General features: G+C 44.1%; 1 protein-coding gene across 2 annotated transcripts in view; it reads right to left on the bottom strand.

Annotated features, from left to right (window-relative positions):
- noc2l (NOC2-like nucleolar associated transcriptional repressor) overlaps positions 1-24615 on the bottom strand; it is a 169353-nt gene that overhangs the window by 32598 nt on the left and 112140 nt on the right. For both annotated transcript variants that reach the window (XM_072245051.1, XM_072245052.1), the window contains exons 16-17: positions 19842-19955; positions 14774-14909 (exon numbers count right to left, since the gene is read on the bottom strand). In XM_072245051.1, the coding sequence (XP_072101152.1) occupies positions 14774-14909; positions 19842-19955 (250 nt within the window). The remainder of the gene's footprint in view (positions 1-14773; positions 14910-19841; positions 19956-24615) is intronic.

Below are 24615 nucleotides of genomic sequence, written 5' to 3'. Positions count from 1 at the left end.
TTTCTGAGACACTCAAACCACCCTGTCTGGCACCAACAATCATTCCACGATCAAAGTCACTTCGATCACATTTCTTCCCCATTCTGATGTTTAGTCTGAACAACAAATGAACCTCATGACCATGTCTGGATGCTTTAATGCATTAAGTTGCTGCCACGTGACTGGCTGATTAGATATTTGCATTAATAAGGTGTACAGGTGTACCTAATAAAGTGGCCACTGAGTGTATATGTCACCATATACTACCTTGAGATTCATTTTCTTGCAGACATTTATAGGAAAATAAAGAAATTCAACAGAATTTATTAGAATCTAAACATAAACAGAATACTGAGAAAGGAACTGCCATTGTGTGGGAGGGAGGAAGGGGGCTTGCTATGGTGCTCTTATTTCAGTTCTTGGGTTGTTGCTTGTGTTGTCCTCATGTACATTGCGGGCATACTATGTTGGCGTCAGAGTTTTTGGTGACACTTGGAACTAGATGTCATAGGGTGAAAAATGAAATGTTTCAGGGTAACATCAGAGAGAGTTTCTTCAGAGTGGTGAGACTGTGGAATGAGCAGCCTGCAGAAATAGTGGATGCATGTTTGATTTCAACTTCTAATAGAATAAATAAAGGCATCCGTTAGTCTTGCGAGACCATGGATCTGCGCCTGGAAAGTCTTCACTCTCCAGGGCGCAGGCCTGGGCAAGGTTGTATGGAAGAACAGCAGTTGCCCATGCTGCAAGTCTCCCCTCTCCACGACACTGATGTTGTCCAAGGGAAGGGCATTAGGACTCATACAGCTTGGCACCAGTGTCGTCGCAGAGCAATGTGTGATTAAACGCCTTGCTCAAGGACATAACACGTTTCCTCGGCTGGGGCTCGAACTCACGACCTTCAGGTAGCTAGTCCAATGCCTTAACCACCTGGCCACGTGCTCACACATCTAATAGAATATGGATATGCAATAGGTGGAAGAGGTACAGAGAGCCATGGTCTGGATGAGGGTCACTGGGACTAGGCAGATCAGAATCAGGTTTATTATCACCAGCATGTGACATGAAATTTGTTAACAGCAGCAGCAGTTCAATGCAATACATAATCTAGCAGAGAGAAAAATAAATAAAAACATAATAATAAATAAACAAGAAAATCAATTACATATATTGGATAGATTTTTAAAAACGTACCAAAACAGAAATACTTTAAAAAAAAAAGTGAGGTAGCGTCCAAAGCTTCAATGTCCATTTAGAAATCGGATGGCAGAGGGGAAGAAGCTATTCCTGAATCGCTGAGTGTGTGCCTTCAGGGTTCTATACCTCCTGCCTGATGGTAACAGTGAAAAAAGGGCATGCCCTGGGTGCTGGAGATCCTTAATAATGGACGCTGCCTTTCTGAGACACCTCTCCCCAAAGATGTCTTGGGTACTTTGTCAGCTAGTGCCCAAGATGGAGCTGACTAGATTTACAACCTTCTGCAGCTTTTTCAATAGTTTGGCAAGAACGATGTGGTCTGAAGGGCCTGTTTTCTGTGCTGACGTGTTCTATAACTCTACAACTTGCGGGCTGTCCCCATCACATCCTTAGGTTGTGAACGCAAACAATATGTTTCATTGTGTGTTTTGTTGTACGTGATAAATTAACGGATCTGAATGTGGAAGTTGAGCCAGTGCTTTGCACCTTGATGCCGAGGTGTGACTGCACTGACTTCAGCTGGGGCGAGATTTAGAAACACACTCTAACACACTGTCACAAGGCTGATCAACACCTCCGCCACCTAATCCACCCGTCCACACTCCCAACTACCAGCCGAGCCACCATCAAGGACGCATATACAGAAAGATGCCAGGAAAGGGCCAGAGCATCATGAAGGACCCCACCCACCCTGCTCGGAGACGGCTCCTAATATTTCAGCCTCAATGCAGCAATAAAGTTGGACTTCACCTAAACGCTAAAAAGACAGAGTACATGGCGTTTAACTGTGACGAAGGTACTCTCAAGACCGTAAAGAATGATACCATTAAGAAAGTCTTTGACTACAAGTACCTCGGGTCAAGAATGATGAGTTCGGAGAAGGACATAAAGATATGGAAGGCGCTGGCGTGGAGGGCTATGAACGACATGAAGGAAATCTGGAAGTCGAACCTGACCAGAGGGCTTAAAAAGAGGATTTTCATAGCAGTCATCGAGTCCATTCTCACCTACGGATGCGAGACGTGGACACTCATCAAGACGATGTGAAAGTCTCTAGGTGGTTGCTATACACGAATGCTCCGGATGGCTCTTGACGTGAGTTGGCAACAGCACATGATGAACGTTGAGCTCTATAACAACCTACCGATGCTCACCACTAAAATCGAGGCGAGAAGACTGAAAATAGCGGGGCACTGTCTATGCCACCCCGAGCTACCTGCCAGCCTAGTCATCATATGGGAGCCCAAGCACGGGAGGATGAACCCTGGGCGCCCTCCCAAGACTATGGTCAACACGCTCCTAGAAGACAGCGGTGCGGCTAATGTAGATGAACTGAACACACTGATGAGGGAGAAGGAGAACTGGAGAGTCCATTGTCGTGCCTGACGCCGGCCCCCTGTGCCTGAGTCAACATAGTAGTAGTAGATGCAGCAGGTTATTAAATAAAGAGCAGACAACATAGCCAGGGTCACCAGACTCAAAAACAATTACTTTCTTCAAGCAGTAAGGCTGACCAACACCTCCACCCACTAATCCACCCCTCCACACCCCCAACCACCACTACTTTATCATTTCCTGTCAGTTACCTTGTGTACAGACACTCCTGTGCCTAGTGTCACTTAATGGACATACAATCAATGTGTATAAGCTATCTTATGCATTAATATTCACTGTGGGTGTTTTTTAACAGTATTCTGCCAGATAGCACAATGCCATTACAGCCCGGAGCATAGGAGTTTATGAGTTCAGTTCTGATGCTGTCTGTAAGGAGTTTGTACGTATTCCCCATGAACCTCATGGGTTTCCTTTGGGTGCTCCTGTTTCCTCCCACAGTCCAAAGACATACCGGTTAGTGTGTTAATTGGTCATTGTAATTTGTGATTAGTCTAGTGTTAGATGATGGGTGGGCCAAAATGGCCTCTGTATCTCTAAATAAATAAATAAATAAATTATTGTGCTCTTTATCCTATGGTGTTTTTTTTTTGCACTGTGTTGGATCTGGAGAAACAATTATTTTGTTCTCCCTTACACTTCTGTAATGGAAATGTCATTAAACAATGTTGAATCTTGACAATAACACCACCCCCCCCCCACCATCACCTGTAAAAGTGAAGGGAAAAGAGAGAAAGAAGGACATTACAAATGCTTTTCACAGTAAACGCAATAAGCTGTACATTAATTGCATCTTAAAGGCCTGAATGCAATACTTGAATGCTTTCTTTGAAAAGAATGGCAGTATAAATAAGAGAAATAAATTGAGATTCTGGGCGCGCTTCATTATTACCCTGGCCACACACACACACAGCAGCGTCGACTATCTGAAGAACACAGGTCTAATTGTTTCGTGAGCATCCGTGGAACAGCTCAGAGGTGAAACGCTGCTCCCAATTAGCCAGCAGCCTGGGTGGAGGTGATTAGCAACATCTGCCCGAGTGCAGGCTTCAAACAGGATGGATGAGCAACGGGCCAACAGAGAGGGAGTGAGGGAGGGAAAGCGGCTCTCTTTAAGGTCACCATGACAACTATTTGATCACCTAACCACCTGCAGAATGATGTGGGTTCTGAAAGCCTAATGTGTCAGAGTCATGGACGCAAACCCATTACACAAAGTGCACCAGAAATAGGGTTTAGGGCAGAGAGATCGTACAAAGGCAACTGCTTTGAATTATCAAGCCCACAGGGATCCCAGTCTACAAAGGCTAAGTCTTTATATGGGGTAGGAACCTTCTCCGAAACTCAACAGAGAGAGGCTGTACGTGCTAGTGAGCTCTTAACAAAAATCAATAACAGATGGGGGAGGCTCACATACTGATCGAAACCGGTGGCCTGTACTTGACCTGCCTAAGCAGAAACTCCCAATGGGTTAAAATCTTTAGCAGCACAATAGCCTTCTGTACGGACCTCCAGGCAACCAATTTACACGTGCTGTATATTCCCAAAACCAAATTTTCTCCTTAGCCTCCTGTCTGAAGCCTCACGCGGACTCTGAATTGTTTGATTAATTCCCGACTTCGGAACGTAGAACTTCCCCGTCCAGCAGCTGCCCCTCGGTTTAATTCGTGCCTGCACAAACAAGAGGAGCTGCTCTTCCAAAGAACCGAGGTCACGCGGAGGAACTGTGTATGAAGATTCTGTCACAGATTTGAACACGTGGGTTAAGGTCAGAATCAGAATCAGGTTTAATATCACTAGCATATGTTGTGAAATTTTGTTGTTTTGTGGCAGCAGCACATTGCAATACATAACGAAAAACTTAAAAATAACTAAGGTGTGTGTGCGTGTGCGTGTGTGTATGCGTGTGTGCGTGTGCGTGCGTATACTTAAATTAAACAAGTACACCAAAAAGACAGCAAAAATTAATATAATGAGGTAGTGTTCATGGGTTCATTATCCATTCAGAAACATGATTGTGGAGGGGAAGAAGCTGTTCAGGCTCCTGTACCTCCGCCTTGATGGTGGCAATGAGAAGAGGGCATGTCCTGGGTGATGGGCATATTAAATGACGGATGCTGCCTTGTTGAGGCATCGCCACTTGAAGCTGTCCTCAGTGCTGGGAAAGCTGGTGCACATGATGAACAAAATAATTTGATTCCCAGAAAATAATCCTACAACCTTTGACACAGAGTATTTTCAGCTACGGAAACCAAGTGTTCTAATTCTCCAGTCAAAATTCTCACAGGTGAAAATCTCGAAATACCTGCTTCAGTTCAGAGTAGAGCCATTAATGTAATTTAAAAAAAACAGATGAAGAGATTTCCAGAGGAGTAATAATTACTCCAGGATTTAATCCAAAATGCAGATCAATCCTTTTCTAAATAGTCATAGGATTAGCCTAATGAATCACGCTTTATCCAAACAACTGAAAAATTGAGTTCATTCTATTAATCTTTGCTTTTTAAAACATGTACATGTGGCTAAAATCCTTGTCCTCACCTTTCCTTAATTTAATGAGAGTGTTACATTCAGTGGCTACTTTGTTAGCTACTTGCTGTACCTAATAAAGTGGCCACTGACTGAATGTTCATGGTCTTCTACCACTGTAGACCATCCACTTTAAGGTTCGATGTGTTGTGCGTTCAGAGATGCTCTTCTGCACACCACTGTTGTAACGTGAGGTACCGCCACCATTCTGTCAGCGTGAACCAGTCTGGCCATTCTCCTCTGACCTCTCTCATTAACAAGGCAATTTCACCCACAGAACTGCCACTCACTGGATCTTTCTATTTTGCTTTTCGCATCATGTCTAGAGATCGTTGTGCGTGAAAATCCTAGGAGATCAGCAGTTTCTGAGATACTCAAACCACCCTGTCTGGCACCAACAATCATTCCATGATCAAAGTCACTTAGATCACATTTCTCCCCATTCTGACATCTGGTCTGAGCAACAACTGAACCTCTTGACCATGCTTGCATGCTTTTATGCATTGAGTTTTTGACACATGATTGGCTGATTAGATATATGCATTAACAAGCAAGTGTATTTAATTAACTGGCCACAGAGTGCATATTAACATAGCCTTCTATTAATAAAAAAGAATGCATTTCTTGTGGCAGTTGGTAAAATTCCATCTTCCCACATCAGCCATTACTGTCTGGTTTAGTGTAGCATTCTCTCACAATGTACGAAAACTACAGCGAACTGTCAGGTCAGCAGAGGTCAAAAGCTGCAGTCCACCATGTCCAGGACAAAGAAACGGGCAGGACCAATCCTTGTGGACACTACCCACCTAGCAAACAGACTTTTCCAAAAGCTCCCTTCAGGAAAGAGCTATAGGGCTCTACAAAAACAAAAACTTCACGCCATGTTGAGAGTGTCTTCAGCCAGATGGTTAATCTGATCAACCACATCCGAGCAAGATGGACACTGGAAACCCTGGACAACACAGTTACCTGGACTAGGATGACCTTCAAGCCCAGGAAGTTCAGATGCAGAGTGATCAAAAAGGGCAAGGTTACTATTAAGTTCAGTCTTCAAGTACAGGGAGAAGTCATTCCATCCACAGAGGACAACCCAATAAAGTGTCTTGGAAAGTGGTTTAATGCAGCAATGTCACAGCGCCAACATCACCAACACTGTAAAGCAGACCGAAGAGTGGCTGAAGGTCGACAAAACTAGACTCCCTGGTAAATTTAAGACATGGTTATACCAACATGGTCTTCTACCAAGGCTGCTCTGGCTTTTCACAATGTACCAAGTTCCCCATGACCACTGTAGAAGGCACGTGAGGAGAGTTAACAGGCACTTGCAGAGGTGGCTGGGGATCTTCCCAAGATTCTCTTCAGGCAAGATCAGGCCAGCTACAGCTCCCTTTGTCATCGGTAGTAGAGGAGTTCAAGATGGCTAAGTGTAGAGCTGTGTTAACACTGAGGGTCTCTGATGACACAGTAATAAATCAAGCAGGAGTCACAACAAGATCGGGCAAAAGTGGGCCGCCAGCTCAGCCACAGACCAGGCAGTGAACTCCCTGCAATTGAGAGATATCATCGGCAACCCACGCTGGGACAGCAAGGCCTCAGCTCTGCACACTTCCAGCGATGAGGGAATACAAATCCAAAGAATAGGTGTGACATGGTCCAGGCAGAGGTATGGAACCGTGAGGTTAAAAGGCAGGAATCGAAGGCAGTGGAGTTGAGGTCACAGGGCACCTGGACGAAATGAGATCTTCCCAAGCGCAAGATCAGTTGGACAGAGCGTTGGAGACTGGAGCCCTTCCACATTTCTTTCCTTCTGCGGTCCGTGTATGACACTCTCCTGACACCATCGCAGCTGCACCTGACTGCAAGCTTTGTGGTCAGTGGGGTTCACCGGCACACATACTGACAGGATGCAAAACAGTTTTAACACAAGGTTGGGATAGGTGGCGCCACGACAAGGTCCTGTTGTCCCTTTCTGACACACTGGAGCGGGAGAGGTGTAAAAAGAGACCAGCTGGCAGAGAGGCAAACAGGGCAGTCATTTTCATCAAGAGAAGGCCTCGCCCGTCTTATCAAAGAGGCCTAAATCCTATCTGCTGCAAATGGCCAAACCATGGGAGATGAGGGTCGATGTGGGGAGGAAGCTGCAGTTCCTGGAGGTGGTGCCAACCACACTCTGACCAGACATTGTACTGTGGTCCACCAAAGACAAGAAAATCATCCTGGTGGAGCTCACGGTACCATGGGAGAAGGGATGCAAAGACTCACAAGAGGATTGGAGGGTGCTGTCTGCGCTGGGCCTTGATGAAAGAGCGAGAACCAAGCAGCTCGCAGGATGAGGGAGGAAGCAGAAAGAGACTCTCGCTGGATATGGAGCTGGCGAGGAGAGTTGAGCTGCAAGCCAGGAGCAGATGGGCAGTGACTTGGCCACCACTGCTGACCCACCGGCTGGAGAGTCGAAACACTCTGCCCCTGGCTAAAGGCTATGGTTACCTCTTCAGATAACCGAAAAGAGCACCCCAATGTATGGGGACCGTTAGACGATCACTTCCTATCTCATTAAGATCTTCACTTCATTGTTTACCTGTAATGCACTTTCTCGGTAGCTGTTGCACCTTAATCTGCATTGTCATTGTTTACCTTGTTCTACCTGTGTAATGATCTGATTGATACAAACAATGTGAACACCATTTGTTATATTTACCAGAAGCACTGTATACAAAGGGTCTGAAGCTTTGTTAAGGATCCCTACCACCCATCCCACAATCTCTTTGATCCACTACCAACGGGAAGGAGGTACAGGAGCATCAGGATTAGGACTGACAGACCGGGTAACAGCTTCTTCCCTCAGACTGTGAGACTAATGAGTACCCTGCCACCACCATGTTCTTGTCACTAGGTAACAGCTGTTTACTGTTTACCTGTGCGTGCACTACATGCATCTTGAATTATATTTTATTAACATATTAATGGTAATATTTTGTTTTACGCACTGTGTGTGATATATGTATTGTGGGTGCACTGTGGTCCATAGGAACATTGTTTCGTTTGGTTGTATATATGTAGACATATGACAACAAACTTGAACTTGAGCTTGCAAGGCAGGTTTTTCACCGTATCCTGGTACATGCAACAATAATAAACCAATTACCATTAGCAAATAAACTGTTAAGTTTTCACTGCTGTCAACGACTGACCAGAGGCATTGTGCCCTGGTAACAGGAAGACATTTAATTAAAACCAAAAGGAGTTAGTAACTTGTGACATCAGAGACCATCCTAAAATTACTACCTGGTCTTTCGATTCGGCCATAAACCATGGACTTGTCTGTTCAAAACACATCACTTCCTTACAGTGTCGGTGTAAGTAGGTAGATTCAACTTAGAGAGATTCCTACACCCCTCCTCTGCACCACATTTCTGTACAAATTTCTACAGATGATCTGAGAAACAAAGATAATGTTTCAACTTCTGATAGGAGGTCATAGATTGGCTGCTATGGTAACGCAGTGGTCTGCGCGACAGTATTACAGCTTGGAGCGTTGGAGTTCAAAGTTCAATTCCAGCATCCTCTTTAAGCAAGTTTGTATGTCCTTCCCGTGTAGGCATGGATTTCTTCCAGGTGTTCTGATTTCCTCCCACAGTCCAAAGACGTACCGGTTAGTAGGTTAATTGGTCATTGTAAGCTGTCCTGTGATTAGGCTCGGGTTAAATAGTTGGGTTGCTGAGCCAGCACGGCTTGTTGAGCAGGAAGAGCCTGTTCCACGCTGTACCTCTAACTAAAATAAAACGCAAATAATTAACTAGTAAAATTTCTTTCTCCTGATCTGCAGAACCTTTCCAACATTTCCTGCATGGATATCTAACCTGCCTGACAATCTTCACCTCAAACTCTGCGGTGAGGATTCCTCACAGCATTTCACCAACTGCGTGGAAGAGGCTTACTTTATTTAGGGGCTACCAATGTGGGATTGGCATTAGTCCATGGCATAAAAAAGGTTGGGAACCTCTGCAGGGATACAACGTAGAACAGGCCCTTCTGGCACAGTGACCCGCCTATTTCGCCCTAGCCTAACCACAGGACAACTTACAATGACCAATTAACCTACTAACCAGTACGTCTTTGGACTGTGGGAGGAAACCAGAGCACCCGGAGGAAACCCACACGCACACAGAAAGGTCATACAAACTTTCTTACAGAAGGACGCTGGCATCTTTCACTTTATTTTAGATTTCCAGCGCCTGCCTTATTTTGTACTGGTCTGAGAACAAGTTAATGATTTTTGTTCAGTGCACGGAGAGAAAGTGGAATAAATTATCTACTGTTAGACTTACCTTCCCCCTCAATTAATTATACAGGAGACCTTACCCGGAAATCAATGGGAGATTAATTCTTGATGAGCCTGCAGGGAAAGAGCTTTAACTATCTTATGCCAGTGCAGCAGACATCAAGGCATCAGACGCTCCTTGATCGTAGCTTCAACGAGCAAAAAAAAAAACTCCAATTAAGATGAAATCGTCAGACACCAAAGTAAGCAACATGTTCTGGGAACAGTGGGACCACAGAACAGGAGCTGCCGGTCTTTGACCTCATCCCTCTCGGCCCCACTCTGGCAGCCTGTTGTAAGAGGGGTAGGGTGTTTAGTACTGATATCAGGAGGGGCTTCCTCGCTCAGAGGGCAGTGAGGCTCTGGAATTTTCTACTCTGTGGGCCTGTGGTAGTTCAGTCACTGAGTTTATTCAATGCGAAAATGGAGAGAGTTCAGGACGTTCGGGGAATCGAGAGTGTTAGGCTAAAGCACGATTTCCGGAGGGAGATTGCCCATGATTCTGACGGTGCAGCTACAGACAGAAGGGTAGCTGACTCCCGAGCCCATTTCTTTCTTATATAACTGGTCACAGTATCTACCAACACCACACACACACACACCAATACTCTCCACACACACAAGCATGAACAACCCCACGTGTCGCACTGTCGCGGGGTGTCAGCATGGGTTTCCTCCGGGTGCTCCAGTTTCCTCCCACAGTCCAAAAACGTACCAGTTAGTAGAGGAATTGGTCATTGCAAATCGTCCTGTGATTAGGCTAGGATTAATAGATGTGTTGCTGGGTGGCGTGGTTTGTTGGGCTGGAATGGCACGATCTGCACTGTATCCCTAAATAAATAAACTCCCCACACACGGGCATCAACACCCCACCCCGTACACATATACAACAACACCTCCCACGCACAATATGCCAACACTCCACAAGGTTTAGAGGGATATAGGCCAAAAGCAAGCAAATGGGGTAAGTTCACACTGGCACCTTGGTCAGTATGGACGTGACGGGCTGAAGGGCCTGTTTCCGTGTTCTCTTTATGACTCTGTGCATTACAAATATCATGTTATTTAAACCCTAACTTCAAATCTCTGAACCGCGAACAATCGGAGTCTATTTTAATTGGTCTCAGGATGCATCCATCAGTGGTCCCCAACCACTTCCTTCAGTTAGTCCTGACGAAGGGTCTCGGCCTGAAACGTCGACTGTACCTCTTCCTAGAGATGCTGCCTGGCCTGCTGTGTTCACCAGCAACTTTGATGTGCGTTGCTTGAATTTCCAGCATCTGCAGAATTCCTGTTGTTTTTGTTGTCTGGGATTTGACTGCTACTTTTGTTCCTTATTTGGGAGTGAGAAAGTTGGCAACCCTAACTGTAAAAGACATGTTGAGGTGAGTTTAACCCTACTTGAACACACCCCCCACCCCCACCCCAGTGGCCGGTCTGCAACTATATTGTCGATATTAAACCGGTCCGCGGTGCAAAAAAGGTTGGGGACCCCTGGCATACATTGTATACCTGTGGAATGAATGATTCACCAGGCAAACTCAGATTGGCGTAGGGTCAAAATCAGAAGACTATAAGACATAGGAGTAGAATTAGGGCATCTAGCCTATTAAATCTGCTCCATCATTCCATCACGGCTGATGTATCATCTTTCTCAATCCCATTCTCCCACCTTTTTGCTAAATCCTTTGGCACACTTAATAACCAAGAACCTATCAATCTCCAATTTAAATGTACTCCATTACTTGCCATCCAAGTAATAATGTGCTCTGCCATTGAAATCCTAGTGGAAGGCCGCTTTGGAGTCCCAGCAGGCAGACATTTACCAGCACTGTTCTTTGGGAATCTGCACTTGGACCAACACCAGACTCAGGTCCTCAAACACACAGGACTCTAGGGAAGACAAGTTCCTTTATCTTTAATTATTTATGTTTTGTTTAGTGTTCTAAATTACTTGAGGGTTTTTACTTCCAACTTTCCTCTCTACTTTTGATTAAAGACAAAATGATTCAGAGTTTTGAGACCCTTCTGAATGCCAGGCATATCTAGAAATATTTCTATCCCTGATAGACTTGACAGCAAGCCAAGCTGTAAGTATTGTTCTCTGACAGACTTTGAGGCAGTAGGGGGCCCTTCACATCCGCAGCACAGCAATCTGAGTGAAGAAGTTGCCCTGGGCTAGTAAAATCTGGCCATTGTTTCTTCAATAATTTGACCTACACCATGAAGTTGGGTAAAGTCCAAAGAATGAACAATTGTACTAAACAAAATGAGAAAGTACTTCCAGCTCACACATATTCATTTATTGTTGAAACTGCTTTGTACTCCCCCAAGAAATTTAATTCTGAAACTCTGATTCTGTTCTCACATCCTGTAGCAACTTGGCCTCCTACAAAGAGACAGTTACACCAGGGACATCTAAGACACTTGTAGATGGGCACAAGGATGAAAGAAAAATGAAGGGCCATGCAGAAGTGAAGCGTTCAATTAATCCTGGAGTAGGTTAAAGAGTTGCCACAAACTTGTAGGCCAAAGGGTCTGTGCGGTGCTGTATTGTTCTAGGTCCTAAAGAACATAGCTCTCAGACCATGCTCTTTTCTCACTTCTGCCATCAGAAAGAACTTGCAAGTACCTCGGGACCCACAATGTCAGATTCAAGAACAGTTACTACCCCTCAGCCATCAGGCTCTTCAACAAAAGAGGATAACTACACGCATCTACTGAGATGTTCCCACAACCAATGGTCACTTTAAGCACTCTTTATCTTGTTATTTCATGCTCTTGTTATTTATTGCTATTTATTTATATCTGCATTTGCACAGTTTGTTGTCTTCTACGATCGTGCTCTTTCATCGATACTGTTTACAGTTATTATTCTATAGATTGCTGAGTATGCCCACAGAAAAAAGAATCTCAGGGTTGTATGTGGTGACATGTATGTACTCTGATAATAATTTTTACTTTGAATCCCAATATACTGCTATACCCAGACAACAGGCAACGTTGGCATCATTTCCTGACAATATGCAGAATACATACTAATTTCTGAATGTGACAATCTGATGGGTCTACTGATTCTACCCTGTACTATCTCTGTAAATATTTAATTTACACTCTGTATACTGTTTTACCTTCAATGTACTGCTGGAATGAATTAGTCTGTAATGAATAATTTTTCCACTATCCTGATGAAGGGTCTTGGCCCAGACTGTTTATTCCTCTCCATAGCTGCTGCCTGACCTGCTGAGTTCCTCCAGCATTTTGTGTGTGCTACTCAAGTTCTCTACTGTAGCTTCATGCACGTGACAAGAATAAACCAATTTAAATCAAATTCACATTTATCACATGTACATCGAAACATACAGTGAAAAACGCTGATTGCACCAACAACCAATACACCCAAGTATGTACTGGGAGGCTGTTCCACGTTCACAGGGAGAATGAATAAAGTCCGTATAGAAAGATGCAGAATTGACCCGGGGCGCTGGCACTGTAATAACGTTGCTCTAACCACCATGTTACAGTGCCGCCTAGGTTGTGCAGATCTAATGAAACTAATTATTCAACACCTCGCTAAACTAATCCCTTCCGCCTATACAATGTCCACATCCTTCCATTCGCTCTACATTCGTGTTCTATCTAACAGCCTCTTTAGCATTTGATGGCTCTGGGCCTGTACTTGCTGGAGTTTAGAAGAAAGAGAGAGGCTCTCACTGAAACCTATTAAATATTGAAAGGCCTAGATACAGAAGACGTGGAGACAATTTTTCATACAGTGGGGGTGTCTAGGACCAGAGGGCACAGCCTCAGTGTACAAGAACATCCCTTTAGAACAGAGATGAGGTGGAATTTCTTTAGTCAGAAGGTGGTGAATCTGTGGAATTCATTGCTACAGAAGGTCGAGAAGTCCAAGTCATTGGGTATACTTAAAGCCGAGATTGATAAGTTCTTGATTAGTAAGGGTGTCAAAGGTAATAGGGAGAAGACAGGAGATTGGGATTGAGCAACGATAATAAATCAGGTATATTAGAATGGTGGAGCAAACTCAATGGGCCAAATGGCCTAATTTGCTCCTATATCTTATGGTCTAAGTGCCTCCATTGTATATGCCTCCACCACATCCCTAGGCACTCGCCATTCTCTGTATAAAGCAAACCTGCCACACATCCCCTTTGGACTTACCCCCTCTCACCTTAAATTAATGTCCTCTGGTACTGGATATTTCAGCCCTGGGAGAAAGATACTGTCGAATCTATATACACTCACTGGCCATTTTCTTTGGCACAGGAATGGAACCCGGTGTGATCTTCTGCTGCTGTGGCCCATCCACCTCAAGGTTCAATGTGTTGTGCGTTCAGGGATGCTCTTCTGCACACCACTGTTGTAATGTGTGGTTATTTGAGTTACTGTCGCCTTCCTGTCAGCTTGAACCAGTCTGGCCATTCACCTCTGACCCCTCTCATTAAAAAAGCGTTTCTGACCACAGAACTTCTGCTCACTGGATTTTTTTATGTTTTTGCACCATTCTCTGTCAACCGTAGAGCAATGGTTCCCAAACTGGATCCAAGGACCCCTTGGTTAATGATAGTGGGTCCATGGCATAAAAAAGGTTGGAATGAATTCCTGCCTACAGACTTGTGCATGAAATTCTCAGGACATCAATGTAACTTGGATCACATTTCTTCCCCATTCTGAACCTCCTGACCATGTCTGCATGCTTTACACATTGAATTGCTGCCACGTGATTGGCTGATTATTTGCATTACCGAGCAGGTGTACAGTGTACCTAATAAAGTGGCCACTGAATGTATGCCTGTCATAACTTAATAGACTTGCATCAGATTTCCTTCAGCCTCTATCACGTCAAGGGTAATTCCAGCATATGCCCTTTTCTCAGGGGGGAGGTACAGGCGCTTGAAGGCACACACTCAACGATTCAAGAACAGCTTCTTCCACTCTTCCTAATCACGGGACCATTTCTGAATGGACAATGAACCCATGTACATAATCTCGCTAATTTTTTTCTTGTTTTTCTCTCCTTGCACTGTTTATTGAATTCATTTTTATGCACATTTCTTATTGCAATTTTTAGTGTTTATTATTATGTACGTCAATGTCCTGCACCTGCAAAACAATAAATTTCACAAAACGAAACCTGATTCCGATGCAGTTACGCGAAGAGAAGAAAGTGAATGCAGATGGGAGAGGGGTCTTGAGAAGGGCTGAATGGCCTGTTACCCTCTGTAGCTTTGTCAGCACTGCATCGCACTTCAGTCACCGAGCCTGCATCTACTTGCAACATCTCAGCATCACACCCTTCTTCTCCCCTTCCCATGGAATATTTTCAAAACCTACCTTTAGGTTTAAACCCACAGCTTTCATCATCAGAGCTGCTGTCAGATTCAAAGAGATCCCCGAATTCTTTCTTGTCTTTCTCTTTGCTCTCTTGCAGCCTCCTGCGTTTGATCTCTGGGAAATTCAGGTCTTCCAGCTGGCGAGAGGCAGAGGAAAGCACATGAAATATAAAAAAAGCACTTACTACAAAGTCAGCCTTCTGTGCAGAGACTTTAAACACCGTTCCACAGCCTGCCCTCATCTGGTACTTTCCCCCCTATTTGCATACAGGGGTCAGCAATTATAGATGTGTGACATGCCCTTAAGACTGATTGAGTGCATGGGCCCCCCGATTCATCGCCAGACCCTCAATATCTGGAGGAAAATTACTTCAGAATGCGATAAGGATAGAAAGAAATTGAAGCCTGAAGCTATGCGATCAATCCTTCGCTCTCTGAAGGCCGGAGGAAGCTCAAAACTCTTTCTTGTATAACTTTATTTTTCTCCTTTTTTACTTTGGCATGCACTGTTAAAGTGGATGCTGGGAGTTTCGCTGGTGGGATGTTTGGAAGGACTGGCTGAATGAGATGTGTGAAAATGACAAATGATTCAAACATTAATTTATTTATTTTATTTAAAGATGCCATATGGAACAGGCCCTTCCGGCCCTTCGAGCTGCACCACCAGGAACCCACCGATTTAACCCCAGCCTAATCACCGGACCATTTACACTTAGCTTACTAACCACAATGTCTTTGGACTGAGAGAGGAAACTGGAGGACCTCGAGAGGTTCCACGGGAGGGATGTACAGACTCCTTACACAGGACGCTGGGATTGAAATCCAAACTCTGATGTCCCAAGCTGAAATAGTGTTGTACTAACCGTGGCACCCATATTGATGGGTTAATGAGTTGGGAGTAAAAACCCCATCAAACCAGTGAGAGTAACTGCACTTCCCTTAAGAACCTGAACTGAAAAAGGACACCCCACCACTGACCACATTCACAAAGAGCACTGCCACAGGACCGCAGCAACCATCCTCAAGGACCCCATCATCCAGGCCATGCTCTCTTCTCGCTGCTGCCATCAGGAAGGAGATACTGGAGCCTCAGGTCCCACACCACCAGGTTCAGGACTAGTTAGAACCCTTCAACCATCAGGCTCCTGAACCAGTGTGGATAATTTCACTCACCTCAACTCTGAACTGATTCCACAATCTACAGACTCCCATTCAAAGACTCTACAACTCATGTTCTCGGTATTATTTATTTATTTACTTCAGTTGATCATTACAGAGGATTCCTGTTAATTGCAGCAGCAGCTTATTTGGGAAAACTCTTAAAGAACAAAAACCATTCGAGAAAATAGCCAGGATTCCCTTCATTTATTGGGACACTATGCCAGTTAATTGAGACAGGAGACTGTTGCTGAACAGTTTCTAACTACCATCCGATGCATCCACTCGTGCGGCCATTAGACACTACACCAGTAAGACAATTCAGAACTGCTTTGCTGGCTGAGTTTGCCAGCATTCAGGCTTGGAGATGTCAGAAACAGCCGAGAGTGAAAATGAAACGATTTTACTGCTTCATCAAGATGGGTACTACAATGAATTTGAAGATATCGACAATCATCTTGAATGTTACAACGAAAATAAAGAATTGGAGAGTGTAATTATCAATAGATTTGAATGAAGGCAGTCTATTATCTACACAAGGTGTCTGTGCTGTTTTGTTCATTTTACAGTTATTCAAAAGGACACGGCATTGTACACTGAATTCCTCTGTTGATAAATATTCGGAACTAAAACACAGTTTTATAGTACTGTAATAGGATTGATAATGTTCTTATTTACTCAGAATTCATTTAAGTACATAATTTGTTACTCGGTTAAGCGGTAGATTGTTCTATTTTATATTTTTTTTAACTATTTCTACGAAACTTAGGCTAATTGGGGCAGCCGCTTAATTGGGGCAAAATGCACTGGTCACTGATCCTGAGGTGTCCCAATTTATCGGAATCCACTGTGTTCAGTTTTTGCCCTTGCACAATTTGTCTTCTATGGCACAATGGTTGTTTGTCAGTCTTTTTCTTTGATTCTATTGTATTTCTTTGCTCTACTGTGAATGTTCTTTTAATTTCTTTTTTCTTTTTGAATTTGCAGTTTGTTGTCTTCTGTACTCTGGTTGAATGTTGTGGTCTTTCATTGATTCTGTCACGGTTATTACTCTATAGATTTACTGAGAATGCCCACAAGAAAATAAACCTCAGGGTTGAATATTGTGATACGTACTTCGTGAATAAATTTACTTTGAACATTGAAAGCCTCATTACCCCAAACTGATTCTACAACCTACAGGCTCTCTTTCAAGGCTCTACAACTAATGTTCCCAGCATCATTTTTACTTGCACAGTTTGTCTTCTTTTGCACATTGGTGTTTGTCCGTCTTTGTGTGTTTATGTGTATTTTTTGTACAAGGTTATTGCATTTCTTTCCTCTAAATGCCTGCAAGAAAATGAATCTCAAGGTGGTATATAGTAACATACGTTCAGATAATGAATGTACTTTGAACTTACAGCAGACATGATGGGCAGAATGGTCTGCTCCTATTATGATCTTATGTAACCAGTCAGGTTGCCACACCAGTGGTAGGTCCATGGTTACCTTAGGCCATTTAGTCTGCATTTCAGTTTTCATTTAATTCTAGTTAACTCAGCAAGTAGAGGAACTGAAAGAGAGCATTACACACAAAATACAGCAGGAGCTCAGCAGATCAGGGGGCATCTACGGAGGGAAATTTTGGGCCGAGAGCCTTCATCAGGACTGGAAAGGAAGGGAGAAGAGGCCAATATTAGAAGGGGGTTGGGGAAGGAATACATTCTGGCAGGTGATAGATAAGCCAGGTGAGGAGAACTTCGAAGGGTGGGAGAGGAAGGGATGAAGTAAGAAGCTGGGAGGTGATAGGTGGAAAAGTAAAGGGCTGAAGAAGGAATCTCACTGGAGAGTGGACCATGGGAGACAGAGAGTGAGCAGGGCCAACCTACTCTCCTCTCCTATCAGATTCCTTCTTCTTTAGCCTTTTACTACCACCACTCCCCCCCACCATTTTATTCTGCCATCCTCCCTCCTACTTTCCAGTCCTGATGAAGAGTCTTGGCCCGAAACGATGACTGTTTATTCCTCTCCGTAGATGCTGCCTGACCTGCTGAGTTCCTCCAGCATTTTGCAAGCGTTACACTGGATTTCCAGCACCTGCAAAATCTCTTCTGTCTGTGAACTAAAACGTGGGTTGAGTGGGACTCTCGGAATAAACCCCCACTGGGCAGTTCAGGCACAGGTGCAAGGCACAGCAACCAGAGTTCAAGTGTTTGCAAACATTACTAACAAAAGCAGGGTTCCAGCCAGAACCATCAAGGAGATCATGAGATGTGGACACAGAAATCAGTAAGATAAAACACTTGGAATGTGTTTTGAAAAGTAGAATCTCACTTTATTGGAGAGGTCACAGAAGAGGTTTACCAGGATGCTGGCTGGATTAGAGAGCATGTGCTATAACGAGAGGTTGGGCAAATTTGGGTTGTTTTCTCTGAAGTGGCGGAGGTTGAGGGAAAATCTGACAGAGGTTTATAAAATAAGAGAGATATATATAGACTAGACAGACAGCATCTTTTTTCAGGGCTGAAATGTCTCACGAGAGGCTGGACAAACGTGGGTTGTTTTTTTCTGGAATGCTGGAGGCTGAGGGGAGATCTGATAGAGGTTTACAACATTATGAGAGGTCTAGATAAAGGAAACAGACAGTATTGTTTTTTCCCAGGGATGAAACATCTAATACCAGAGGGCATGCATTTAAGGTGAGAGGAGGTAATTTCAAAGGAAATGTGAGGGGTAAGTTTTTTTTTCCCCACAGAGAGCGGCGGGCGCCTGGAATATTGCTGCCTGGGAAGGCAGAAGCTGAAACATTAGAGACACTTAAAAGATGTTTAGATAGTTACATGAATGTGTGGAAAATGAGCGGAAAGAGACATCGTGTAAATTGAAGAGAGCAGTTTAGTTGGCCATTAGATTACTAATTTAATTGGTTCAGCACAACATTGTAGGCAGAAGGGTCTGTTTCTGTGTTGTACTGTTGTATGATTAGTTCTATAGTGGAAAATATTCTTTGTTATGACACAGTGATTACATCACACGACCTGAGACGGAGAGGTCTGAAGTCAATAATAGCTGGGAGACAGAATCTGAAATCCCTCCACCGTGGTTTAGCAATTTAAGTCTGCTTTTTTAAAACACACTTTCAAATAAACAGCTTGTATCAGTAATACTAACCAAGAAACTCAAGACTGCAGTAAAAATCCCTCTCTGGTTTGCTGAAGCCCTGTCAGGAATCTCTCTTCTGTGACAGAGGGTTTGTGAATTCAGTCCCACAGTACTGTGGCTGACTATTACATGTTTGCTTATCTCACAAACAAGAAATGCTGGCCCTAACTTTCATAAGTTTTGTTATTTGACTAAACTTACAAGGTATTTAAGATACCTTAAATTATCCCGGAAATGAAAGAGTTAACATATGGGGAGCTTTTGACAGCTCTGGACCAGTACTTGCTGGAGTTTAGAAGAATGAAGGGGGATCTCATTGAAACCTATGGAATATTGAAAGAGTGGATGTGGACAGGATGCTTCCTATAGTGGGCGAGTCTAGGACCAGAGAGCACAGCCTCAGAATACAAGGAGGTACCTTTAGAATAGGGATGATGAGGAATTTCTTTAGCCAGAGGATAGTGGAATTCATTGCTACAGACAGCTATGAAGGCCAAGTCATTGGGTATATTTAAAGTGGTGGGTGATAGGTTCTTGTTTAGAAAGGGTGTCAAAGGTTATGGGGAGAAGGCGGGGGGAATGGGGTTGAGAGTGATAATAAATAGGCCATGATCAAATAGTGGAGCACACTCGATGGGCTGAATGGCCTAATTCTGTTCATGTGTTTTGTAACTAACTCATCCTTTGAAAACTGCTTAACACTCACACTTCAACGTGCATCAATCATTGGAAACGCGACACAAGAAGAGATGATTTTATTTGCCACATACCCGCTCTTTTCCCGTAATCTCCAATGCAATCTCCTTCTGTCTCAGTTTCTTCCAGCTGCTGAAGTACTTCTGCAGAGGCGTACCCTCTTCCTTCATCTCTTTTTCCCATAACGTCTGTGCACAGATATAAGAACTTCATTCAAGCTAAACAATCAGGTCTGACCAACTCTCAGCAAATCCTAAATACAAGCTCCCAGCTTCCCACTTCATCCTCAGACCACTGGCCAATGTACCCAGAGGTCAACCACTCTAAGGGGATAATAACCTCGTAACCGTATCAGACCGAGAGGGAGAATGTGTCCCGTGCACACGCGGCTGATCGATCAGGCTGTGAATCAACTGGGCCTCCTACGCGCGGAAGGCACTCTCTTTTTGATGAGATTTCAGGTGCGCAGGCTTTCGTCCCAGCAGACCTGGCTCGTCGCTCTTACACTGCAACTGTTCAGTGTGTATTGTTACCACATGACTCAGTAAAACAGTTAAACATACTACTCTGTTGTCACTCCTGCTCTGTGCGTACAGAACAACCTCATCTTAAGCTCTTACCATGTTCCTGACCAAGTGCCCAACAGAACCCTGCTCCTCTTTGTTGGATCTGGAGAAAATATTGTCCAGAAGGTTCTTCAGAAGTTTAGAATGAAACATACAGTCCTGTGCAAAAGTCTTAGGCCTAAGACTTTTGCACAGTCCTGTATTTGTCAACGTGGAGCAGAGAGTGAGTTTGTAAGTCTGGCAGGAGCAATGGCGACACGGTGCAATGCCATGGGATGGATTAGGGACAGGTGTCAGAGAAGCAGTGCCATTGGCAGGTACAGACACACTCAGCCCTGAGACACCAGACAAGATAATTTGATTCCAAACAATTGGTTTATTGATCATTACAGAATGTCCTTCTGGTGCTTCCCACTCCCTCCCCTCTCCCTTCCCCTTTTCCCAACCATGACTCCCCTCTCTCTGCCCCCTTCCCACTCTCAGTCCACAATACAGACCCATATCAGAATCAATTTTATCATCACTCACGTCATGAAATTTCGTTTTTTTTGCAACAGTACAGCGCAATACATAAAATTACTACAGTACCGTGCAAAAGCCTTAGGCACCTTAGCACAGGACTGTAAATCTTGCAGTTACAGTCATTTTATTAGGTGTCCGTAATAAAGAAATAACAGTGACTACCACACTCCTCCAAGAGGATCACACCCTTGTCATGGCTTGGAGGCTTGCGTGCCTCAATGACCCAGGGAGGTATGTTGGCTGGAGTCAGGGCTTTATGTTTTGGCTCTTTGTGAGGGTCACCCATGCCAAACAGTCAAAGGGTTGATGCCAGACTAAGAGTGGTCCGCTGGTCCTTCAGGTTCAATGGGCCAGCTCAAGGCCAAAAGCTCTGATTGTTAACACAAAATTGTTATGGAACAGCAATGAAGAATCCTTCTACATCTGAGTGTGACGGTATTCCTGAGTCTCCACCCGGGACTTGCTTGACTGACGGTAGTGAAACTGGAGAAAAGTGGAAGCTACCGACACGATGAACACACTGGAGATGAAGGGCCTTCAGTGCTGCCCAAAACGCCAGCGTAAGACCAAAGAAAGAAGTCACGGTCGTTTAATGCTGAAAACTAGCTCAAACTAGACAGATATGAAAATTCCTTTGATAAGAACAGCCTATGAAACAATTTGATTTATGGTACGACACGGGCTGCAAAGAAACTTCAAAATATGCAAAAGCAGCTATACAACAGATGACTAACAGTCCTCTGAACACTTGCAGAAAAACAGGCCATTAAATAAACAAGCATAATGAAAGACAGAAGTACAAGAAAAATGGCAAATTGGGCCCGAATCCAACACTCCCATCTCCTCTCCAGTGTGTACCTGACCCACAGTTGGCCCCGTCTCGGGATCTCGGCTCCTGCCTCAAGCCTGATGATATGGACCCCTACCCTGGGGGTCATGTGGTTTGATGGCAGGTCAGTAGATAACGAGCACTGAATAGAAAAGCCTGTCTATGATTCAGTGGTGAGTTGCTCTTTGGTAGCACGATCCTGACCAATTCAGGGGGTGAGCCGTGCAAACCTCATATAATTCCCTATCCCTCAGCTTAGCCAGCTGTCAAAAAGAGAATGTTGCTGAATGTTTCCTCATGTGAAATATCACATATCAAATAGTTACAGCTGAAACAATGAACCATTAGTTTCATCACGAGGGAGAGAGGTTCTAAACGTTTCTGAGTGGCAAAGATAAGAGTATAAAATGCTATAAAATGCAGGTCAGGCAGTACTGGGGAGAGGAAGGCAGGTAACATTTCTGATCAATGATCCACAAGCAGACCTTCCTAGTGAGATAAACACAAAAAACACTGGAGGAACTCAGTAGGTCAGGCAGCATCCATGGAGGCAAATGCAGAGACGAAGCTTCAGGCCGAGACTGATGAAAGGTCTCGGCTCAAAATACCGACTGTCCCTTTTTGAGTTCGTCCAGCGTTTTGTGAGTCTTGCTCCAGATTTCTGGCATCTGCAGAATCTCTTGTGTCTCCTTTCTAGTGAGGAAGGCATGTTTTGCTGTTGTTTTGTTGCTTGCTGCGTTCTGTGTTGTTCTGCACTGAGTGTGGGAATGCTATGCTGGCTCAGGAATGCGTGGCAGTTCTTGTCAGCTGATCCCAACACAGTTTTTAAAAAAATTAATTTTATTTAGAGACACAGCACGGTAACAGGTCCTTCTGGCCCAATCAGCCCACACTGCCCAATTACACCCGTGTGACCAGTTAACCTGCAAGCTCGTATGTCTTTGGGATGTGGCAGGAAATCGGAACACCCAGATAAAATCCACGTGGTCACAAGGAGCAGCTACATATGACTTACGGACAGCGGCAGGAGGTGAATGAGAGTTTTTACTTCTTCTTCTTCTTCAGCCCGTCACCTTTACTGGGGCATAGGCAGCCAACAGCAGCTGACCATTGATCTCAGTCCTGGGCCAGTCTTCAAGTCAAGTTATCACTGGGCCTATCTTCAAGGATACTTCCTCTTCCAGGGATGGGGTCTTTGGAGCTTCTGCTGGCATTTCCATTGCTCTGGATTCTTATGGGGCAAGGTTGCTAGTCTCAGGGACAAGCTACCTTTCTCAGCTGGGCTTGGGACTGCCTATCACTGAGTTGAACCGGGGTCGCTGGCACTATAAAGTATTCCGTTAACTGCAACACATGGTTAGGTTGTGTTGGTTGTTAAAGCAAACAACACATTTCACTGTATGTTTCGATGTACATGTGATAAACAAAAGAATCTGGGGTACAGTTACATGCAAAAGTTTGGGCACCCTGGTCAAAAGTTCTGTTACTGTGAATAGCTAAGCGAGTAAATGATGACCTGATTTCCAAAAGGCATAAGGTTGAAGATGACACATTTCTTTAATCTTTTAAGCAAGATTACTTTTTTATTTCCATCTTTTACAGTTTCAAAATAACTAAAAAGCAACAGGGCCTGAAGCAAAAGTTTGGGCACCCTGCATAGTCAGTACTTAGTAACACCCCCGTTGGCAAGTATCACAGCCTGTAAACGCTTTCTGCAGCCAGCTCAGAGTCTTTCAATTCTTGTTTGGGGGATTTTCACCCATTCTTCCCTGCAAAAGGCTTCTAGTTCTGTGAGATTCTTGGGCCGTCTTGCATGCACTGCTCTTTTGAGGTCTATCCACAGATTTTTGATGATGTTTAGGTCGGGGGACTGTGAGGGCCATGGGAAAACCTTCAGCTTGCACCTCTTGAGGTAGTCCATTGAGGATTTTGAGGTGTGTTTAGGATCATTATCCTGTTGTAGAAGCCATCCTCTTATCATTGTCAGCTTTTTTACAGACGGCGTGACGTTTGCTTCCAGAATTTGCTGGTATTTAATTGAATTCATTCTTCCCTCTACCAGTGAAATGTTCCCCATGCCACTGGCTGCAATACAAGCCCAAAGCATGATCGATCCACCCCCTTGTTTAACAGTTGGAGAGGGGTTCTTTTCATGAAATTTTGCACCCTTTTTTCTCCAAACATATCTTTGCTCAGTGCGGCCAAAATGTTCTATTTTAACTTCTTCAGTCCACAGGACTTGTTTCCAAAATGCATCAGGGTTGTTTAGATGTTCCTTTGCAAACTTCTGACGCTGAATTTTGTGGTGAGGACGCAGGAAAGGTTTTCTTCTGATGACCCTTCCATGAAGGTCATATTTGTGCAGGTGTCGCTGCACAGTAGAACAGTGCACCACCACTCCAGAGTCTGCTAAATCTACCTGAAGGTCTTTTGCAGTCAAACGGGGGTTTTGATTTGCCTTTCTAGCAATTCTACGAGCAGTTCTCTCGGAAAGTTTTCTTGGTCTTCCAGACCTCAACTTGACCTCCACCGTTCCTGTTAACTGCCATTTCTTAATTACATTATGAACTGAGGAAACGGTTACCTGAAAACGCTTTGTTATCTTCTTAATAGCCTTCTCCTGCTTTGTGGGCATCATTTATTTTAATTTTCAGAGTGCTAGGCAGCTGCTTAGAGGAGCCCATGGCTGCTGATTGTTGGGACAAGGTTTGAGGAGTCAGGGTATTTATAAAGCTTTGAAATTTGCATCACCTGGCCTTTCCTAATGATGACTGTGAACAAGCCATAGCCCCAACAAGCTAATTAAGGTCTGAGACCTTGGTAAAAGTTATCTGAGAGCTCAAATCTCTTGGGGTGCCCAAACTTTTGCATGGTGCTCCTTTCCTTTTTTTCACTCTAAAAATGTACAAAACAAAAATAATACACTAATCT

The sequence above is a fragment of the Mobula birostris genome, chromosome 27 (assembly GCF_030028105.1).
Source record: "Mobula birostris isolate sMobBir1 chromosome 27, sMobBir1.hap1, whole genome shotgun sequence".
NCBI lineage: Eukaryota > Metazoa > Chordata > Chondrichthyes > Myliobatiformes > Myliobatidae > Mobula > Mobula birostris.
The sequence above is the reverse complement of the archived record's forward strand: the minus strand, read 5'-3'. Positions and strand labels throughout refer to the sequence as shown.